This window comes from Leucopleurus acutus (genome assembly GCF_964270905.1).
Source record: "Leucopleurus acutus genome assembly, chromosome: Y".
NCBI classification, from domain to species: domain Eukaryota; kingdom Metazoa; phylum Chordata; class Mammalia; order Artiodactyla; family Delphinidae; genus Leucopleurus; species Leucopleurus acutus.
This window is the reverse complement of record NC_139164.1, coordinates 7,851,351-7,872,955: the sequence shown is the minus strand read 5'-3', so window position 1 is coordinate 7,872,955 and position 21,605 is coordinate 7,851,351. Positions and strand designations below refer to the sequence as shown.

The 21,605-nt window shown below is 33.1% G+C and overlaps 1 protein-coding gene across 4 annotated transcripts in view; it reads right to left on the bottom strand.

Moving 5' to 3' along the window:
• The window catches only part of LOC309978900 (ubiquitin carboxyl-terminal hydrolase 9X-like), a 145,825-nt gene that overhangs the window by 70,515 nt on the left and 53,705 nt on the right, over positions 1-21,605 (bottom strand). For 3 of the 4 annotated variants that reach the window (XM_082865562.1, XM_082865561.1, XM_082865564.1), the window contains 10 exons: positions 21,009-21,215; positions 18,085-18,221; positions 16,272-16,420; positions 10,533-10,620; positions 7,623-7,965; positions 6,387-6,482; positions 5,764-5,975; positions 4,201-4,441; positions 3,744-3,893; positions 2,814-2,934 (listed from right to left, as the gene is read on the bottom strand). In XM_082865562.1, the coding sequence (XP_082721688.1) occupies positions 2,814-2,934; positions 3,744-3,893; positions 4,201-4,441; positions 5,764-5,975; positions 6,387-6,482; positions 7,623-7,965; positions 10,533-10,620; positions 16,272-16,420; positions 18,085-18,221; positions 21,009-21,215 (1,744 nt within the window). The remainder of the gene's footprint in view (positions 1-2,813; positions 2,935-3,743; positions 3,894-4,200; positions 4,442-5,763; positions 5,976-6,386; positions 6,483-7,622; positions 7,966-10,532; positions 10,621-16,271; positions 16,421-18,084; positions 18,222-21,008; positions 21,216-21,605) is intronic. The other variant, XM_082865563.1, reaches the window with a different exon arrangement.

The following is a 21,605-nucleotide window of genomic DNA, read 5'->3' as shown; positions in this document are numbered from 1 at the left end:
ATAAGGGTTAAAAGAGAAAAAACCCACTATTTTGGTGAATGTCAACACAGTGTGTGTGTGGGGGTGGGGGGGTGAGTTTATATTTTCTCTCATTGATAATTAAATTTTCTGTACGTACTTGTGTTTTAAATATTCTACGTTATTCAATTATTTTTCTTTCAGGTCACTGAAAGAAAGCAATCTGTGTTTAAAGAAACGTTATGCTATTGTACGTACTATGTGGTTAGGCCTACAATCTGTACTGAACAAGCACAGACCTTTCTTGACATTAGTCACTAAACAAAACAGTACAACAACTGTTCATATAGCATTTACACTGTATCAGGTACTATAAGTAAGGTAGAGATGACTTAAATTTACAGCAGATATATTTTCCAAACTCAAACTACAGTTCCCATAGCACTTTCCAAATTGTGATGTAAGTGCAAAGGAAATCTCCGTATTTCAAAATGCAGTTAACTGCGAAATTGAAGAGCTTCCTACCTAGCCTAAATTTCAAAGTGATTAAACTTCAATGTAATGACATGATAAAAATCAAACATTAAGAGAAGAATAAAGGAAATTCTATGAATGCCTTTTACAAATTCTCAAGGAACAATGACCAGGAGTACCTGTTTGTGGAAAAACCATGTCAAAGATTAAAATATAAAATTTATATTTTAGAGATAAGCAATAACAAATGAGTATCTGCAACTGATTTGATGATATGGAACACCAACTTTGAACCCCAACAGAACAAAATAGTATAATGCCCTAAAAAAATCCTGTGATTCTCATTAGTAGACCCATATCATAAAAACTGCACTATATTTATCATTCTTATAGTTTGAATTTTGTTAATAAACATTTCTGTGGAAATTTGCTTCCCTTTTCATGTAAGTACCTACACAGCGTCCTTGATTTTGCCCCTTATCCCACAAAGCCTAATACATTTGCTATCTAGTCTTTAATAGGAAAAGTTTTCCAATTTCTCTGCTAACGAATGTTACTGGAGTAACTGGTGAATCTTGAATGGGGACAATTAGGTGATGAAAACATTTCAGTGCTTATTTTCTGGTTTACATATTTAATTTGCTATTAATAATAGAATGTCCTTGGTTTGAAGAATATCACAATACTATTTTGAAGGATGACAGAGCATCAAGAGCAATTGCTCTCTTATGGTTTAAAAAAGAAAAAAGTTCTTTGTTTTGTACTTCTTACTTTTCTGTAATTTTGTGATTTTCTCTGTAACAATATATGGTTTTGCAAAACATGGGGTTTAGGGAAACACAAATATCCTTTAAGTACAAATACTGCAAAACGTTCATAAAATAAAACAGAACTATACGTAACAGAAAAAAAAGTGAAAATGTTACAATAAGCTAAAAAAGTCAACTGAGAGCTGTATCAACATAATCTTCAAAAAACCTGTAATAGCTTAAGAGAGGCAAAACAATAACTAAAATGGATTTTGTAAATCCAATAGCACATTCTGATGCATAAAAAATTTTCAAAAGCACAAATAAAAGAATGAGAAAAATATGAGCAAAAAATTTTCAAATCACTCACATCTGAAGCAACTAATCTTTTGACTGACGAAATCCACTGAGTACCCAGCACCCAAAAAACAAAACAACAACAACAAAAAACAATTCACCTAAACCTCTTCTGATGAGTTCATCAGAAGAGCTCAACTCAAGGGCTTTAAAAATAAACTTAAAAGGCTTCTCCACAGAAAGAAAATTGACATACAAACGGCTTTAGTCTTCAAAATGGTCAAAACTGCTATGAAACTTTATTATAAAGGAACAAACTTTCAACCTTTAATGCTATACTCAAACTACTATAAGCAAAACAAAACAAAGCAAAAAATACTCCTATAGTTAAGAGTTCAGCTGAATTGAGAAAAGTCGTTTTTTTATTTAAAAAAAAATCTGCTTCCCATGTACTCCCCCCCTTTTTTAGGGGGCTATGTTTCAGCAAAATAAGGACTGACTGAAAAAGTCCCAAGACAAAGGTGTACTAGAGCATCCACAATACAAAAGTTGTATAAAGAAGTCCAAGAAACAGACTGGAGCAAAAGAAGAAAATAAACAAAAACAGGACATAACACATCTGACCATGTTGAAAACTGTTTTAAAAATTACTGAAGGGAATGAGGGAGACTTAGTAATGAATACCACAGAAAATCTAGCAGATAAAAGGGGGGAGATTTTAAAAGCTAGTATAAATAGGTGGGTAACCTAGGAGATTACAATATTTTGATATATAGTCTGTTTGTAACGTTAGTAGCATTTTTATTTTTAGCATTTTTATTAAGCCAAATAGTTCTGTAATATTTACAGTCTTGAAAATATGAATAATTTATTTCAGCAAAATTGTGAGATGACCAAAAAAGGATGTGAAAGTAAGAAAGTCAGTATATAATATCTAAACTTGACATAAAAAATTAATAATGCAAACATACTGTTTAGGGATAAACTGTTATACGCAATAATGAAACCTAAAAGATAAAAAGTATTTTTTTTGAAACAGAAAGGCAGGATGAGGATGGGTGAGGTAGATTACTGTTTTTCATATAGGATTTGAAGAATCCTGAGTTTCTCACTTGTGTGCATTAGTTCACTAAAAATATTTTTTACATTATATGTTCCTAAATATTCTTTAATCACCCATAGAAAATTTCTCATCGGCAATGGTATGGATGACAGATGATCAATATCATATACTACACCACAAAGTGTATCTCAAAAGAAACAGTATTTGTCTATTAGGTACTTGTCAGCATTTGGAGCAGGGTAGAGAAGGGAGTGGGGAGGTATTTTTCTTACCTGGTGGCATAAGTTTCATAAGTATTCTTGCTCCATCTCTAAGAGGTGGCATGTTCAGATTGCTTCCTAAATCAGCAACTTGCCAAAGGAAAGAGATATATCTGGGATGCTGTGACATTATCTGGAATATAAAACACAGAAAGTACATACCTATAAATTATGTCAAAAAATTTTGTTATTCAAAATAACCTATACTAAGTTTTCTACTTATCAATCCCATCTTTTGCTTATGCCACGTTTACTACCTGAAATTATCTGCCTTCCCTATCTTTTGACTTTTTACAAACCAACTGATTCTTCACAATGCAAACTCAATCATTTTGTTAAATAAGCCTAAGATACTCTAATTTCTTTGTGACACATTTTCTGTTTTGTAAACCAAGAATTACACACAGCTCTCAGATGCTGTTTATACAAAAGACACTTCCCCCTTCAGGGGTAACTAGTGTTGATTAAATTCCTAATCCAATTGTCACAGGGACTCAAATTCCTCTCACGATGAAGTGGCTGGTGTTATTCCAGCTATGATTCTTAAGAAGGATGGGTAGAGAAAGAGTAAGAAAGGGAAGAGTTGCTGTTTCTTTAGATGTGAGAAGTATTACTAAGAATCTGAGAAAAACAGGAGATTGTACGTTTCTGTAAAAATGGTTCCAAATGAAAGACTAATATTTTCTAGAGGTATATATTTAGTAGTATTGTAGCTCAATAGTGATAGATTAATTCTATGCAAATATAATTCTATATCATGGGGAAATTTTATTTTAAAATCCAACAACTAAGAAATCCAACAAGAAGTTAACAGTTAACTGTATATTTATTTGACATTCCCAATCTTTAGAACATGTAAACTTCTTACAAAAAGAACCATTTTACACATTTCTCTGTATTATCAAAGAAGAGTGTAATGCCTTACACACACTATCTACTCACCACTCCAGGCAAACAACTTTCCACTTCTGGATTAGGACCATCACTGTAATGATTACAATGGTTTCCAGGAGATCCAGTTGAAGAATCAGAAGAACTATCAGGGCTGGAAGGCATATTGGAACTTACTTGTGTAAGTTTGGCTGTAATTACCTGAAAATGATAGAACAGCAAACACAATGGAAAATGCTTCCACAAAATGCAGAAACTAGATATATCATAAGGCTAAAAAAAGATTTCATGCTTTAATTTTAGAGGTACAATTTAAAAGTTCTATCCAAAATAACCCCTTAGTAGCTTATCTCCTCCACAACACAACCCATCTTACTTAGGGTTATAACCCAAACACCTAACATAGAAGACTGTACACAATAGTTAGATGCTCAAACATTAATAAACAATTAGAAAACAGCCTCAATGTTTAATTTTGGGAGAATATTTGAAAATTATATGTACTTACTGATTTATCTTTTAAGTTTAATTGTCCAATTAGCTTTCTGTCATCTTCAGAATCTATCAATTCACCACCCACAAAGAGTTCAATTTTTGTATGGGCTACATTTGCTTTAATACGATTGAGAATACATCGTCTTACTGAACCAACTGTATCATTTGTATGAGACCATATGTCCAAGTCATCAACCTGTCTGCCATGGTTTGGAAATCGAACTATAAGAGAGAGATGTTTACCACGGAATGCTCTGCAGGGAGGGGAAGGGGGGAAACACAGTAATATTCAGTAGATGGCCAAGACAAAAAGCTGGGAATTTAACATTTCCTAACTAAGTAAAAGGAAGACGGTTAGACTAATTTTGTTTTTAGGATACACAAAATAAAAAATTTTTATTTCTTTAACTGTAAACACTATAATTAATTTTGAAAACACAACATAACTGTAAGCCTTTGTTGTTAATCTTTGCCTCTATGAATGCAGAACAGAAGATTTCTACTTATGATAAATTAATAACAGAGACATGAATAAAATATCAATTAATTTTAAGCCATAAAAGGTCAATTCACCGAGAGTTTTGTTTGTTTCTTTGTTTGTTTTGCGGTACGCGGGCCTCTCACTGTTGTGGCCTCTCCCATTGTGGAGCACAGGCTCCGGACGCGCAGGCTCAGAGGCCATGGCTCATGGGCCCAGCCGCTCCGCGGCATGTGGGATCCTCCCAGACCAGGGCACGAACCCGTGTCCCCTGCATCGGCAGGCGGACTCTCAACCACTGCGCCACCAGGGAAGCCCAAGAGTATTTTTAAATGTGGAAGAAATGAACTTCACCTTGAGAGTGTCAACAAAAATGTCAAAATGCATGTTTCCACTAAAAAATTCTTTGAATTCTTAAAAACAAAATTCACCCTAAAATATTTCTCTTGATATATATTCTCTTCCCACAGGTAAGATACAAAATAAAAATCACATTAAAGTAAGCAATTTTACATTTTCCATTTAAAAAATGATCACAATTTTTAAACATCTGATGGTACTTAATCCTACAAAACTTTCCCCCAAACTAGAAATGCCATTTACACTATTATTAAATAATTTAATATATTGCTTATTTAATTTATAATATATCATTTATATCACATAATATATACAATGAAATGATTTAGTGATTTATATTATAGTTCCTATATTTAAAGAAATTTTATTAAAGACATTTAAAAATATTCTTTGTGACATTTACTAAATAAGGAGCTTTAAAGAATTTTATTTTTAACAGTGTAAACAAATAATATCAAAATAGAAACACATCAAACTGCAAAATACCAGAGCAACACTCAGTGGATGGTAATAGCTCAGAGCACAATGCCTCTCCATAATGTAACTCAAAACTTTCTATTTTTAAAAAAAAATATCTGTAAGGTGCAAATAATGTTTTTAAAAGGCAGGATATTGACATCCAGAAATGAAAAATTTCTTTATGGTCCTTTTAATCTATACATCATAACTTTCCCAATTAACTGGTTAAGAAAAATAAATAATTGCAAATTAACACCAAAAGATCAGTTTCTTACAAACCTTGACATAGGTAGAATTGTTCTTTCCTCATGATAATCACTATCACATTCATTTATGTATTCCCTTAAAACAGTTAATACTCGAACCATTCGAATGGCTTCCTGTCTTGCACAATTAATACTGTCTTTGTCACCATCCAAAACACACAATGTATCATATGAAGCTTTCAAGCGATCAAAGCAAGACTGAATGAAGTCTTCATGGATAACCACCTATAAATATTGGGCCAAATAAAACCAGTTCAAACTGCTTCAAAATTTAAAACTAAATATGACATTAATCCAATTAAAGACAGTAAAATTTCAACTTCTAGGTAACTCCTAAAATTACATAACTCACATTATGTGTAATCAATAATAAAACACAATAATAAGAAACACAATAATAAATAATTACATTCGAAATGATCGTAACCACGTAAAAGTAATTATCACGGAAACATTCACTGAGTTGGCATTTGGTAAGGGACAAATGTGCATTAAATACTTAAATACTTTTGACAAGAGTTAAAAAGTTACGTTTCTAGTTTTCTAATTAATTCTAAGTTTAAAAAGATTCTACTAAACACAAGATTACTTTTCAATCTACCTGGAGTGGAAGTTTTTATGTACTTCAATCCTCACCTGATTGACCTGTAACCTGGGGCCAAGGTTTGTGTATATCTCTTTAAGGAGATCTATAGCTCTGCTTGCAATATCATCATTACTCTGAATTACAACCTAGATCCAAAAATTAAAGTATTAGTAACATTCAAGATGTATTTTCATTTGGCACTTAAATTCAAATTATATCCTCAATTTAAAAAAAATTCAATAATTTAAGACTAAATTGATTTTGATATGCAAATCATGTAAAATTAAGTAAATGGAATATTAAGAATTGATACATACAAGTTTTCTCAATAGAGCAATTTGCTTTAAAATGAAAACAATAAAAATTGTGAAATTTTCAAGGAATAATTCAAATAAGTTAAAAAATTTTCCATGAAAAATCATTCATCACAAAAAGCAATCCTGTCAACTCCAACAACTTCTGCACATCTTTGTCACTTATCTAATTACATCAGAGGTTTTTACAACATGTTTAGAATCCTATGCTATGAGGGTGTTTCAGGGCTGACCCTTTGAGAGGTTTGAGGAGGGAAAAGGAGAGGAATAGAGGGAGACTGAGCTGAGAAAAAGCCTTGATTTTAATGAAAGACCAAGCAAACACCTTAGCTTACCTGTGGTTTAGAAATAAAACCAAAAAACCCCACATCCATAACACAATATAAGCTGAAATGTAATAGGTTAGATTTTTGAAGATGGAAACAAGATTTATTTATAAAGATGGAAAAAGGCTTAAGCATTTTACCCTCAGGTACTTTAATATATCACAAATTAAGGAATATCATAAAGGTATTAATTGAAAACTCCATTCAACTAATAGTCCTCTGTTCTGTCCATCATTCATTGTGGCATTAAATGTACAATAAACCCCAAGATATAAGTTATGTAAGGTAGCTAATGACCTTCATGAAAGGAATGTGAAAGATCTGCAGGCAGAAAAGGGTTACTGTACTTGCATATACCTGAAAAAATTCTAAGTACAATATATGTATCAGTGGCAGATAGTTAAAGAGAGGGGAGAGAGAGAGAGAGAATGAACCCAAAGTTAGTGGCAAATAAAACTGATATAACAAGAAGCTGAAGATGAACAGTTCCCACCCATGCACTGTCTCCTATCCCCCAATTACTAGGAAAAGCATCAACAAGGATAAATGCATGTAACTTACAAGCAAAATTATGACTCCTTAACCATTTTTTAGAAACCACCTCAGGTACAGTGTTTGCAAACAGGAGTTCCAACTTCTCACTTACCCTCCAAAGGTAGTCTAATCCTATTAGCTCCAAATCATCCATCATATAGGCTCTTCTTTTTGCTACTAGTTTCCCTTCTCGACAGTTAACAGCTTTGAAGAATCGTTCAAAACATTTCATTCCATTTTCAGTTAACAGGAAAGGATCAAGCTGAAGCACATTACTTTCAAAGAAGTCCTTATTAATATCAGGATCTAAGTCTGGTTCATCCCCCATTAACTTGGAATACCACTTAAAACAGGCTTCACGATCACAAAGGTAAACTGCATTTTCTGCTAGGCATTTCCATATTTGTTTTGCCTGAGGAGCACAGAGCCACAGTTGGCCATCCTTCAGTAAAAATCTTGGAAAAATTTAAGAAATCTGTAATTAGGTCTATACAATTTTACCCTCAAACACAATTTATTTCAATGTGTCTAAAATAATTCATTTAGCACAATCACATTTTAATTACAGCTTAAAAATGTGTTCTTTCAAAAAAGCTTATTTCTTAACCATGTATCTGGCAGGAAAAAAATATCAGCTATTAAATTCATTTATTTTACAAGCATATATTCATGGGGCAACTATTATACTCGAAGAATTATGCTAGATGATGTGAGCTAAATACAGAAGCTTCTTTCTGACTCTCAAGAAGTTTAGGCTTTGAAACCAGATCCTGACTTAGCTCCCTGCATATATGGTTTCATTGCAAAATAGGGTTATTATGTTAGATGACTCTGACATAACAGAATGTTTTTATAAAATAAAGCTTCTCAAAATTTTTTAATTTCTAAAAATATTATACTCAATACCTGCACACAGTAAACAAAACAGTCTATGTAATTTAAGCTTATTTCTAGGTCAGTGATCACTATAATATGTTTATCAATATTCAAGATGTCCTCTGGTGCTTTTTAGCTGTGTGACTATTAGGTGTCCATTAAAATAAGACTACAATGAAGCTGATAATTTTCCTTCAATCAGTGTCTTCCTTCAGTTAGACTCTAGTTTCTCTTAGCACTCTTCTACTTTCTCTGTGTGTTATTTCTATGAATGATAATGAAAGAAAACGTAAGTTAATTTTAATCTGAATAATTTTACATTTAATTCTTAGTTAACAAATGGTGGCTTCATTTCTAATACAGTATGGTGTATTCATTTAATGTCAGTGGGTTTCTTCTTTTGGGTCTTAACTGTAGGTCTTTAATATCTCAATAAATCTAGGTCTGAGTATGAAGGTGCCTTTTTAGAACTTTTTAATTCTATCTAATCTCTCCAATTTACAAATGAGCAACATGAGGGCCAGAATAATAAAACACCTTTTCCTTTAGTGAACTACACTACTACGTATGTATAGAGCAGGAACTACAATAGGTCTAATTCTAAACTTTAACAGAATAAGTAAATTCTAAACCATTTTTCTGTGTCAGTAAACCCAAGGGATACAGTACACAAATGTCAATAATAGTGGCCCACTGTGGGAGAGAATCTAGATATGAGGTGGCAACTTTTTTTTCCTTGGATGTTTGGGGGGTGGCGGGGGGAAGAGCACTTTAAAAAAATGTCATAAAATCTGATGACTAGATTTTAATGTCATAAAATTTGATGACTAGAATTTTTCCTAAGTTGGAATGTGTAAACACTTGCATCAGAGAGATCAGATCTATCTGACAGATTATAAAATTCTTAAAGGTAGCTATGGATTGACTTAGAAAATAGGTTGTATGTCAATCTAAATATTCCCCATAAATTACATGGTTCAGCAACAGAAATATAGTATACAACATACTCTAAAGAGAAAATTCCCAAGAGTAAATATGTATGAAAAATAATAAATACAAGATTTTATGAAAAACTGATAGCCTGGGCATTCTTTCCTAACATACTTATGATTTAAATATACTTTTCTGCTATGATATGCTAACTGAAATTCTAAGCAACCTCGTTATTTAAGCTACATAGCCATATCCATACACATAAATAGACACGTCATTAAAAGCTAAACATTACAGGGCTTCTCTGGTGGCGCAGTAGTTAAAAATCCACCTGCCAATGAAGGGGACACGGGTCCGGGCCCTGGTCCAGGAGGAGCCCACATACCACGGAGCAACTAAGCACGTGCACCACAACTACTGATCCTGAGCTCTAGAGCCCATGAGCAATAACTACTGAGCCTGCGTGCCACAACTACTGAAGTCTGCATGCCTAGAGCCTGTGCTCCGCAACAAGAGAAGCCACCACAATGAGAAGCCCGCGCACCGCAACGAAGACTAGCCCCCACTTGCCAACTGGAGAAAGTCCGTGCACAGCAACGAAGACCCAACTCAGCCAAAAATAAATAAATTTATATTAAAAAAAGTTAAACATTACTGAGCAAATTCAGTATTATTTAGTTTTGGCTTAAAAGATAGGCTATTTTTCCTTATCTCCATCTTAAGTAATGTTATTATATATAGGTTTAGTTTGCCTTTATCAGCCATTGTTAGAATAAATAAAGCACCTAAGCATACCAACCACCCTTTACTGCCATGATAGCATTAATGTTCCTTACTGCCATGATATATAGCATTAATGAAAATGTTCCCTGGATCACGGTTTTTCTGTCCTATAGTTCAAAGTATGAAAATGTATGAAGAATAAACTTTAATTTCTAACAGAAATAAACATAAGCTCCACTCTGAAATTTAAAATGTATTTTCTTCAAAATCCAATAAAAGAATAAAGTTAAAGATTAGCCAATAATTAAAAGGCATTTAATAATGAACACATAGGAAATGTTACATTAACTTTTGGCAATGGTTCTTATGTGGGGAAATACTCAGTTACAGGTGAAATGGCTACCTAAAAAGGACTCAGCTATGAAGAATGTTAACATTGCATTCCTTATGTATGCCTTAAAGAGAACAGCACTAATTGTTTAAAACTAACCTAAGGAAATTAAGCCGTTCTTGAACTTCTTGAACATGACTATATCTACTCCCAAGCCTCACAGTTTGTGGGTCATAGTCTTCATGGTCTGCAAATTAACAAAAATATTGCATTATACACATGTATATCCACATCACTGTTGACTTTAACCAAAAGAAGTTAAGAATCCAGTAATCATTTATTATTAATAGGCAACATGTAATAGATATATTTAAATAATCTAATTTTCCCCACAAAAATGAACACTTGCTTTTTACACAGTCAAAAGGAAAATGTGATATGTGCTATAAAAAATAATTTTTCAGCAGAGCCCTTCCATTTTTCATATACAATGAAACAATTCTGTGAGAAAAAAAATGACTTTATCCCCTTGACTTTTCCTTCTGTTATATTAACACCAGTTACTGTAGTATTTCTGCACACACAACATCATTAAGACAAAGTTACATATGTTATTGCATTTGATAACGTTATCATACAATTTCCTTAATCATCAGACTATGAATGTCTGGGGTATTTTTAAAAAATATATAAAACAAAACAAATCTAGCCTCCCATATGACCATGAATACATATGTTGGTAAGTTGGCCTATACTGAGGTTGAAAATTCTTTTTTAAATATAAAACTAGTAAGTACTCTGGACTTCTGTTATCAACTTCATATACTGGGTGAAAAATTCTCTCAGTGTTTGTCAATGAAAAAGTGAAGGAGAAAATCTGAAAACACGTATTTTCCTAAAAATACCATTAATACTTTTTGTGTCTGAGATGCTTCCTTAAATAAGGTATAACAAAAAAAAAAGGTATAACTCAACTAAAACATGAGTTTTAGAAGTCTGTCTTAGGGGACTTCCCCAGTGGTCAAATGGTTAAGAATTCACCTTCCAATGCAGGGAATGAGGGTTTGATCCCTGGTAGGGGAGGTAAGATCCCACATACCTCACAGCCAAAAAACCAAAACATAAAACAGAAGCAATATTGTAACAAATTCAATAAAGACTTTTTAAATGGTCCACATCGAAAATCTTAAAAAAAAGAAAAAAAAGCCTGTCTTAAAAAATTCTCATAAGGTTGTTTATCTCAGTATCAAGCAAAATAAAAATCACAAAAGAAGCAGGAGGACAGGATAAAGACCTCTGCCTGAAAATAACCAAATCTGTTTGGGTGGAACAGAAGACAGTGGAAATAAATGCTTCAGAAAGAGCTGCCAACCACTCAGGAATCAAAGATATTTATTTCAAAAATCTGAAGTACTGGTATTTCTCAATTATGCATCTTTTGGAACTTGTATTATTGTCAGTACTGATGCCAAATAATTCTAACTGTATGAGCTCCTTTCAGAATTGGTAAACGCAACCCAAGTCATCAAAATGGCAAGATTTTACATTTCAGAAAAACCTGAATTAGAAGTAAAATGTTGACTTGCTATAAAAGATGGAACATAAAGGATGTTAGAGATGTATCTGGAATTGGACTTGGGAAAGAAAGGCACATATTATCACTGCTTTACATTTCCAGATGCATGAGCATCTACTACCAGTTCTATAATCTTATTACGTCCTTGTAAGTCATCAACTGCCCAAGCCTCAGGCCTCCAAAAGTGTGGAAATTTATGTTCTACTACATACACATTTTCTGGTATTTCAAGAGTGCTGATCTTGAAGTACCTGACTAAACTTTATGCCACCACTTTGGCTGCTTTTTATCCCTTAAAGACCTCTGTCTGAAAACGTCTGTGTGTGTGCTTACTTGGCAGGATTTGGGGGTGGAGACACACACATATGCACACACAGAGGTAAAAGCATGGTACAACTTTACTTTTTCATATAATTTCAAGTGCAAAAATGATACAAGACTAGTCTTTACCCACATGTACCTACTGTTTATAATCTGTCCATTTGTTTTATCAGTATCTCTATTTATACACATTTGTATCATTTTGTGAACCATCTGAAGGTAAAGCTGGTCATTTTTACTCCCTAAAACTAGCCCTACTGACAAGGAAACAGCCATAGTACTTACATGATTTTAAGATTAATCCAAGACTAATTGAGCATATACTCAAATTTGAGCATATACTCAAATTTCATTAACTGTCTCAGTAACATTCTTTTTTGCTTCCCTTTTTCCCAATCCAGAATCAACTCTAGGCTCACATATTGCATGCAGTTGTTTTCTTAGAGTCTCCTTAGTTCTTCTTTGTGTATTTTTACCTTGACTATTTTAAAGCTATTTGTGTAATGCCATTCAATTTGCATTTGCTTCATGTTTCCTCTAGTTAGATTCAGGTTATGCATATTTGGCAAGAAATACCACAAAAGTAACGCTATATCTTTTCCCATATATCATTATCAGAAGCAAAGACATCAGTTTATCCCAATATTAATAATGTTAATTTAACTTAAATAGCTTACTTAAGGTGCTTCTACCAAATTTCTCCAACAGTTACTACTTTTCTCTTTGTAATTAAATATTTGTGGGAGACTACTTTGATACTATGTCACTGTTCTGGTCCTCATCAAACTTTCACTTACTAGTTTTATCATCCATTATTTTTTCCTACATCTATAGTTGACATCTGCCTCCATTTATATATTTTTAACACTGTGAACTCAAGGACTCATACACTGAAAAGGTTATCATTAATGGTATCATTATTTTAATGGCAAGTCAGAGCTTACTTCTTTTTGACATTGAGACATGATTCTCTAAAAACACTTTCTAGCATAATGATGTTCAAGTCTTATCCTGTACGTTCCTGTGGTAGCCTTAAAAAGTCATTTCTCCAAAGAACTATAAGCTTAGTAAAATGAGTAATATTAAAGATATTCTTTAAATTGCAAGATTCCACAAATATATTTAACAGTACTTCACGGCTAACAGGTATAAATGAGTAAGAATTACTACGTGAACAAAACACAGTATGTGCATTTTAACACACCACGGTTGTTAAATGACTCTTGTAAATACATCTTTTTTTGCTGCCAAGTGGTCCTGATAATAACCAAGCATCATAATGAAAGCAAAGAGAATGGGAAGAGGTAATGCAAACTGGCAGTCCCTAAAAAAAACAGATTTAAATGAATTGCACTGTGTAAGTCCTAAAAACTTTGCTCAGAAATAGGAGAAAATGATACATAAAACTCATTAATTTCAAATCAACACAAAGGGTATCCTCTAATGAACTAAGCTGAAGTGTATTATGTATTTTGTTGAGAAACATTAAAAAAAAATCTTTAACTGTGATTCAGGAAGTACTGGTGCATAACTTCAATAAAAAGTAGCTCATTTTTACCTTTCACATGTAAAAGTTATGAAGAATTTTATGTTACTTTCTTGTCTAAGATAACATGAAAGCAGAGGTGAAATCAGCTGCTCATGACACTACAGAAATAATTTTTCCAAAACCAAAGATGCCTAGTAGAAATGCAACATAGTTATGGCAAATGCATAACATGGAAGAAAAGAAACTAAGGAATATCAGTGAACTCCAAGAACGTCACAATATATATCTTGTCACATGCTTGAACAGATCAATGTGCTGTTGAACAGCACAATGAACAGCACATGCAGAACAGCATGCAATATGCTTCTTAGACATAAGCAATCACCATAGTTTGTGTTATTAGTTCTACATCATAGAATTCAATGTAAGTTTCACTAGAAAAATTAAGTTTGTCCCTATATTTAAAGGTCAACTGCTAAAAAGCACTGGTCAGAAACGTAAAATAATACATTAAGGAGGAAAAGGTTAGAAGCAGATGATATGAAATCAATTAATTCAGAGGAACTCATTAATACAACAAAATTTCAAGTACTTGCTATGTGTCAGGCAACATTCTAACAAGCATTAACTCCATTCTAGCAAGTATTAACTTATGAAGTTATAACTATTATTATCCTCATTTTACAGATTTGGTAACTCTTCTTTGAAGGCTTAAGTAACCTGCAAGTTATATAGCTATGAATGAGGCCAGGTTTTAAATCTAGGCAGTTGATAGAGCTTGCATTTGTTATCTCTAACTTTGCAAAGAAGCAATATAAATATGATACGGAAGAATGCTGCCGTTCTTGAGATCATGAAAGTGAGATAAACCAAGAGCACAAGTATAATCTGACTAAATGAAACAGAGGATCCTAGTGATGCTGAAGTGCACATGTGCTCCACCTGACTGCACTGGCCCATTCGGACTCAATTTATGGCAATGACATTAAGTTAATAGAGGAATTCACACAAAAGTGAATAAAAATTATTGAAATTAAATATGTAGCTGACTGTACTTTGGGAAAAGGTCTTAATTGGCATGTAGGAGGACTCTACCTCCAAGAAAGCCTGAGGTCATAAAACCTCAAGAGAACTATACACAAATCTCTCACTTATGTTGCTGATTTGGGCTGCTCTTGCAAGAGAAAATAAACTACAGTTTCATTCCTATAGTGACTTCCCTGTCCTACCATTCTGCTAAGAATAAACCTTGGTATACCTAGTAAGCAGGACTGAGTGGGACCAATTTAAGCACCTGGTTCTTTGACTGCTTTTCTAGTACTACGACTAGAATGGACAGAATGGGTAAAATATGAGAGGAACAGGAGGTCAGTACAATCATTTGGGTTATCTGAAGAGTTGATTAATTCTTGCAACACATTTATGTAACTTATATGGGTATGTATCAGCAAAAACTAAGCTACCTCTACAAACACCATATTACTCAACCAAACTACAACATAGCCATTAAAGGTAAAATGACATGAACAGAGTCTACTGTTCTGGTCAAATAATGAGTTATTACAAACACCCACATTATAAATGTATGTATATGATTGAATTCTACACATCCTCATATATCACGTCAACTGGGCAATACTTTCAGTTCATCACTAAGCTTAATCATATCTTCAATAATGGACAACAGAAACTTTTCTTTTTCATACTCAAATATAAAAAATTGGGCCTACAAGGTAGCTGGTGTTTTGTCTGTCCTATGAATTTGGTATAATATAGAGGTACAGATGTACAAAGAATATTTTGTGCTCCAGCACAGACATTCAGATTAAACTGTTAAAGAACAATTAATACTGGAATTGGTCTTTAAAGCACCAAGAAGGCTGCCTCACATATAGCAATTACTAAAAAAAGTTTTCTGTTGAACCACAGGAAACTTCATCCCAATAAGTTTAAAGTTTCATACACTGAGAACCAATGGTACATATGGTGATCTAGTAACATTTTAACCAAGTTCTCTGAAGAACTGAAAACATCAATGTAAGGTTATTAAAAACAACTGTAATATATACAAACAACAGACGTGGAGAAAACTGACAAGAGAATTATTAATTAAGTTTTCTTGAAAAGCAGTTAAAAGTACTGTCAGTAAGAAAGGAAAGGTTTAAAAGGAGTACATACCCAAGAGGGTAACAACCAACTGTAAGTACAAGATAAAGTTCCCAAATACAGAAAGAAAGAAATCAGTTTAACAAAGATGAGCACGGAGAGAAACAAGCACTTAGTAAACAGTCTTGAAAAGTTGGCCTAGAGTTTTGGTCATTTAAGATTTGAGAAGTCAAGTGGACCCATAACTGAATATACCTTATAAAAACCAATTCACTGCCATTTTTTGGTCCTTTAAAAAATAAATATATTTTCATTTCTACAGTAATTAACATGAGGACAAAACAAAATACAGGGAAGACAAGGCCAGGTTGATTCCCAATAGTTAACTTTAGCTTTTAATACATACCTCTAGTATAAAGTCGCATGCTATTCATATAAGTTGCAAGGTTTTCTGCTACCAAAGTAACTAAGGCATGACTGTGCTGAAGTTGATTGATTAAATCATGACGATAAAATACATGGGGACTTCGCTGAGTTTGACTAAAACGAGAAGAACTTAACAGTATAATTAGGCAAATGAACACTGCTGTAACTAAGTTTACAGAGACTAAATTCTAGCTACTACTTTTAAAAGGTTAAAATACTTGACATCTGTAATGAAATTGGTCAATATTCTCCTTTTTTAGTAATAAAATATCAAGAAATCTGAGATTAACTGATGCCTCACAACATATTTATTCCAGTACTCTTACTTTACTTGAAAACTGTCTATCAGTACTCTCCAATTTCACCCATGATACTAATCTTACATGATACTAATATCAAAGCACAGCTGTTGTGCAGTTATATGCTAATCTACATTATCAAGGATATTAGCCATTAAAGGTTCATTCTAGAACACTGAATCTGTAGCCAGTTTTGCCCATGGATACCACCAGAAAGACACCTAGTTCCCATACTGTTTTGTCATTTTCAGTGAAATCAATCATAGTCACATCATTATTAATCTACTGGTGATCAAATCACCAGCCAACAGAGTATATATAGTATTTCATGTATAAGCAACCAGAAAAAGGGTATGTTTGATAAAAGGCAAAAGGCATGTATCATAGATCAGACAATAAAAATATGTCCTTCACAAACAAATATTATTATTAGACTATTTCAACATTTCCTGCAGTATTTATCGCCATAGAATTTCCTAATTTCATATAATTTTTCTAGCACTAGGGGGAAAAAATAAAAATCCAACTTGAGTAAAACATTAAAAGTAGCATTATATAATTCTTTTAAAACAGTAATTCTATTTACATGCATAATCTTATCAGTTTAGTGCTATAAAGGATTTTGGCAATCATAATTGTCTTACATACAAGAAAAATATTTCTTAAAGGTTAGAGAAGCATTTTAAGATGACAGCTAGTCAGACAAAACTGGGGTTCACTACCAGGAATCCTAATTGCATTGTGAATATTCTTGCACTACATTTAGCTTTCTACATGTTATTACTTCTCTTCTGTCATTAATTCAAAATATACTGCAAGAATATAAAGGGATAAATTATTCTAATAACCACTAATAGTTTAGCATCAAGTACAAACATGAAATTAACTATTTAAGAAAAATATAGCTAAAATAAAGAGTAAAAAAGTATCTTTAAACAAAGACTTGTCATCTTCCATAATTTAAATCACATTTAGTCTTACCTTTGAAAATTAACTTTTAAATTCAAGAAAAGGTAAAAAACACCCTTTGAAAATTCCTATTCCCTAGTATGAAATTTAAAATTAAAAAAAAATTGTTGAGAAATGTGTCAGAGTAGACCAGTTAAGAATATATTTAAGGACTGTAAGAAATACTATCATGTGGAACTTAGAATGAATATCAAGCCAACACAGAGGGAACTGGTAGAAAAGGAAAGATGAAATAAGGAGCGAAATAAACACAACCCACACGATACTGTCTGGCAGATCTGCTGGAATTGAGACAATTCTGAACTAAGTGTGGAAGGCAGTAACTTGACTCATACTTATCTGCTATATAAAACTGGGTATGTTAAACTGTGTCATTAAATATAAAGAAGAATAAAGAGTTCTTATTTCATTAAGCTTCCTGTTTTCCCCCTCTACTTTCTCTCTTTAAAATTTGCTGTTACTGATATTCTGTTTTCAACATAATATAAATAAAAATCAGAAAATTTTCTGAATTAAGAGCCTTACCTCAAATTTTGAGGTGCTTCACCAAACAAACTACAAATTTCTCTTATTTGTTTCAGTGCAGGAATTACCCACTTGTCATTTGTGCGAAGTTCTTCAATAAAGCGATCTATCCACTGGATCTTTTGTGTGTCTCGATCCTTACACATACACACACACAAAATTATGGTTATAAGGACAGGTGTTCAGTATCATTCTACCTTCAAATTACTTTGAGAATACAAAGTAGAAAAGCTTTTAAGCTAAGCCTCATAAACATTACGATGTAGTTATAATAGTTTAATGAAATAAAATGCTTTAAGTATGTTCTTCACTTGATGTTATCACCTAAATTCCAAAATGTAAAGTACTACTACGAAGTCAGTGTTCCATGGATTCAGATATATCTGCAACATGGTATAAATTCCATGTTCAGGAACATTCACAGGTGTGTTTTAAAAAACACACTTAAATGTGGGTATTGCTTTTAACTATTTTATAACGTTCTTGATATTATAAAAGTTAGGAAAAATGTACAATCCCAAGTATTACTATATGTGGGTGCGATATTAGCATATTTTTATTAAAAGATCAAGGAACATCACTTCATCAAAAAATAACAGTATAATTAATTATTTTTAATTTTAAAAAATTAAAATAAGAATAAAAACAAATCAACACACAAACAGAATGTTAGAGAAAACAGGCACGTTTTCACCTAAAGGAAAATTTAAAATGTTTAAAAATGTTGTAAGAATAAGTTTATTTCTAAAAATCTACCATAATTTACTTGATTTAGTCTTTTTTATCTAAGATCACTAATAATCGTAAGTTTGAATACCTAACTAATTTTTAATTGAAATGATTCTATCTATAGGCATATTTAGGGAAGAAAAGGAATGTTGTTTAACAGCTCACATGGAGATACTTTTTGCAAGCACATGCGTATCTCTTTTTAGAAATGAAAGAGGCTCTATACTTCAAGTGTTTTTATTGAATACTATGAACTATATACACCAATAGCCATTTTAATTAGCTGTACAATATGCTATGGATTGTATTCTCAGTTTAAATGGTTTCTGTTGTTTACTGTATAAATAATGAATGTCTTGGGCTTCCCTGGTGGCACAGTGGTTGAGAATCTGCCTGCCCATGCAGGGGACACGGGTTCGAGCCCTGGCCTGGGAGGATCCCACGTGCCGCGGAGCAACTGGGCCTGTGAGCCACAACTACTGAGCCTGTGCTCCACAACAAGAGAGGCCGCGACAGTGAGAGGCCCGCACACCGCAATGAAGAATGACCCCCGCTCACCACAACTAGAGAAAACCCACGCGCAGAAACGAAGACCCAACATAGCCAAAAATAAATAAATAAATAAATAAAAATTTTTAAAAAGTCTTAACTCTAAATATCACAGTTTTCATGTATTTCCTAGGAAAAAATTTCTAGTGAAATTACTGAACTGAATTCTGTGTGCATATTTAAGGATTTAAAATTTTTTACATGTGAATACTAATTATGTCATGACTCCAAAAGCACTTTAGGTTGGAGGGCAAAAAGTGCAAAATTTATTATAGTTTTCCTTAATACAATAAATGAAGGCTGAAGTTGAAAAAGGCAAAACAGTTTTACAGAATTCCATGAAATCCAATACCTATTAACATAGCAATATTTAAGACCCTATGGCAGGCAATTTCTAAATAACACATTAAAGGAAGATGCAATACTTTAGTGCTAAGGAAATATTTCATCAAAACAAGATGCACTTGGGACTTCCCTGGTGGCGCAGTGGTTAAGAATCCGTCTGCCCATGTAGGGACAAGGGTTCGACCCCTGGTCTGGGAAGATCCCACATGCCATGGAGCAACTAAGCCTGTGTTCCACAACTACTGAGCCTGCACTCTATAGCCCGTGAGCCACAACTACTGAGCTCGAGTGCCACAAATACTGAAGCCTTTGTACCCTAGAGCCTGCAGGCTGCAACTACTGAAGCCTGCATGCCTAGAGCCCGTGGTCAGCAACGAGAGGCCACTGCAATGAAAAGCCTGCACACCACAACAAAGAGTATTTCTTGCTCGCTACAACTAGAGAAAGTCTGAGCATAGCAATGAAGACCCAATGCAGCCAAAAAAAAAAAAAAAAAAAAAGAAAGAAAAAGAAAGTAACCCAGGTAAAGAATGTTCTCTCAATATATTCACTTAGCTATACAAAAGAAAGCACTTTAAAAAAAAAAAAGACAACACTTTTAAAATCTATGAGGTCAGAAAATATTTCTAAACCTTCACAATTATATAATTTTCACAACCTGGCAGCATCACCTTTGCTCAACTTGATTAAATTCAAATCCAGCTGAAAGCAGAACACCTGCCCTGAGGTAGCTAAAAATACCCTGCTCATTTTTTTTTTTAAGGGAATATAACACCTTTATATAGCCAACCTATCAAACGGATAGCAAATCACTGCTGATAAAAATCCAGAAACAGGTCCAAAAACCTAAGTAAAATTAGTATAAAAATGCATACTTAAAATCAGTAAACATAAATGACACAAGTTAAACACAGAGAAGATGTTGTGAATTGCTAAACCTCTATTTAGAAAATTCTGTTAATTATGTTTTGAGCAAAAATACTTAATTACCCTTACCTCCAAAGTAATAATTGGTTTTAATGAATGACGATTCCATTTTACCATCATATATTTAACTACAGTATTATTATTATGAGTTGTTTTATCTGTACAAACCCTCTCACAGGGTGGTAAAGATGCTTAGTGTATGACACAAAAACTTGTTGAAAAACATGTAAGAGGAGGAAGCCAGGCTTATATGACAAAAGTAAGACGATCCCTCAGAAATTACCTGGAATGATTAAATAATGGGATTATCCTCTAACAAAGTCATCCTAATAGTGGGGAAAAAAGAGAAAATGAGCAAAGCAGCACTCCCATACCTGGGAACAACTATAATCTAGTATTTTTATGTGGGCACTGAGAGCTAGGTCCATGATGTCTACAGGCACATCATCACTATGAGCCAGATTCCAAAGAAGGTTCAATACTTTGTGTGCCATAACACCGTCTTTATCATCTTCTGCAAGACGTCGTATCAGCTCAAGTAGCTTTTCACGTTGCTTTTTACTTGCATTTGTCCAATTTGCCTAGGAAAAAATTTTAAATTACGTAAATATCACAATTTATACATGTATTAGGTCATCACTACTTTAATTACAGGGCTTTGGATAAACTAACTCTATTCATCACACCCACACATGCATACCAACAGCATAATTCATTTCTCATTTGAGGAAACTAATAGTATTCAAAAGGAAGATTAATCTAAATACCAGGAGAAAAAAACCTCTATCTACAACTTTAACTCCATCACTGCTGACTTTAATATTACATAATAAAAAGATGGAGAAAATACCCAATAAAAAATATATTAAGAAGTTCTAAAACTCAACAACAAACACCTTGATTCAAAAATGGGCAAAGGACTTGAACAGATATTTCTCCAAAGAAGACTCAAATGGCCCATAAGCATATGA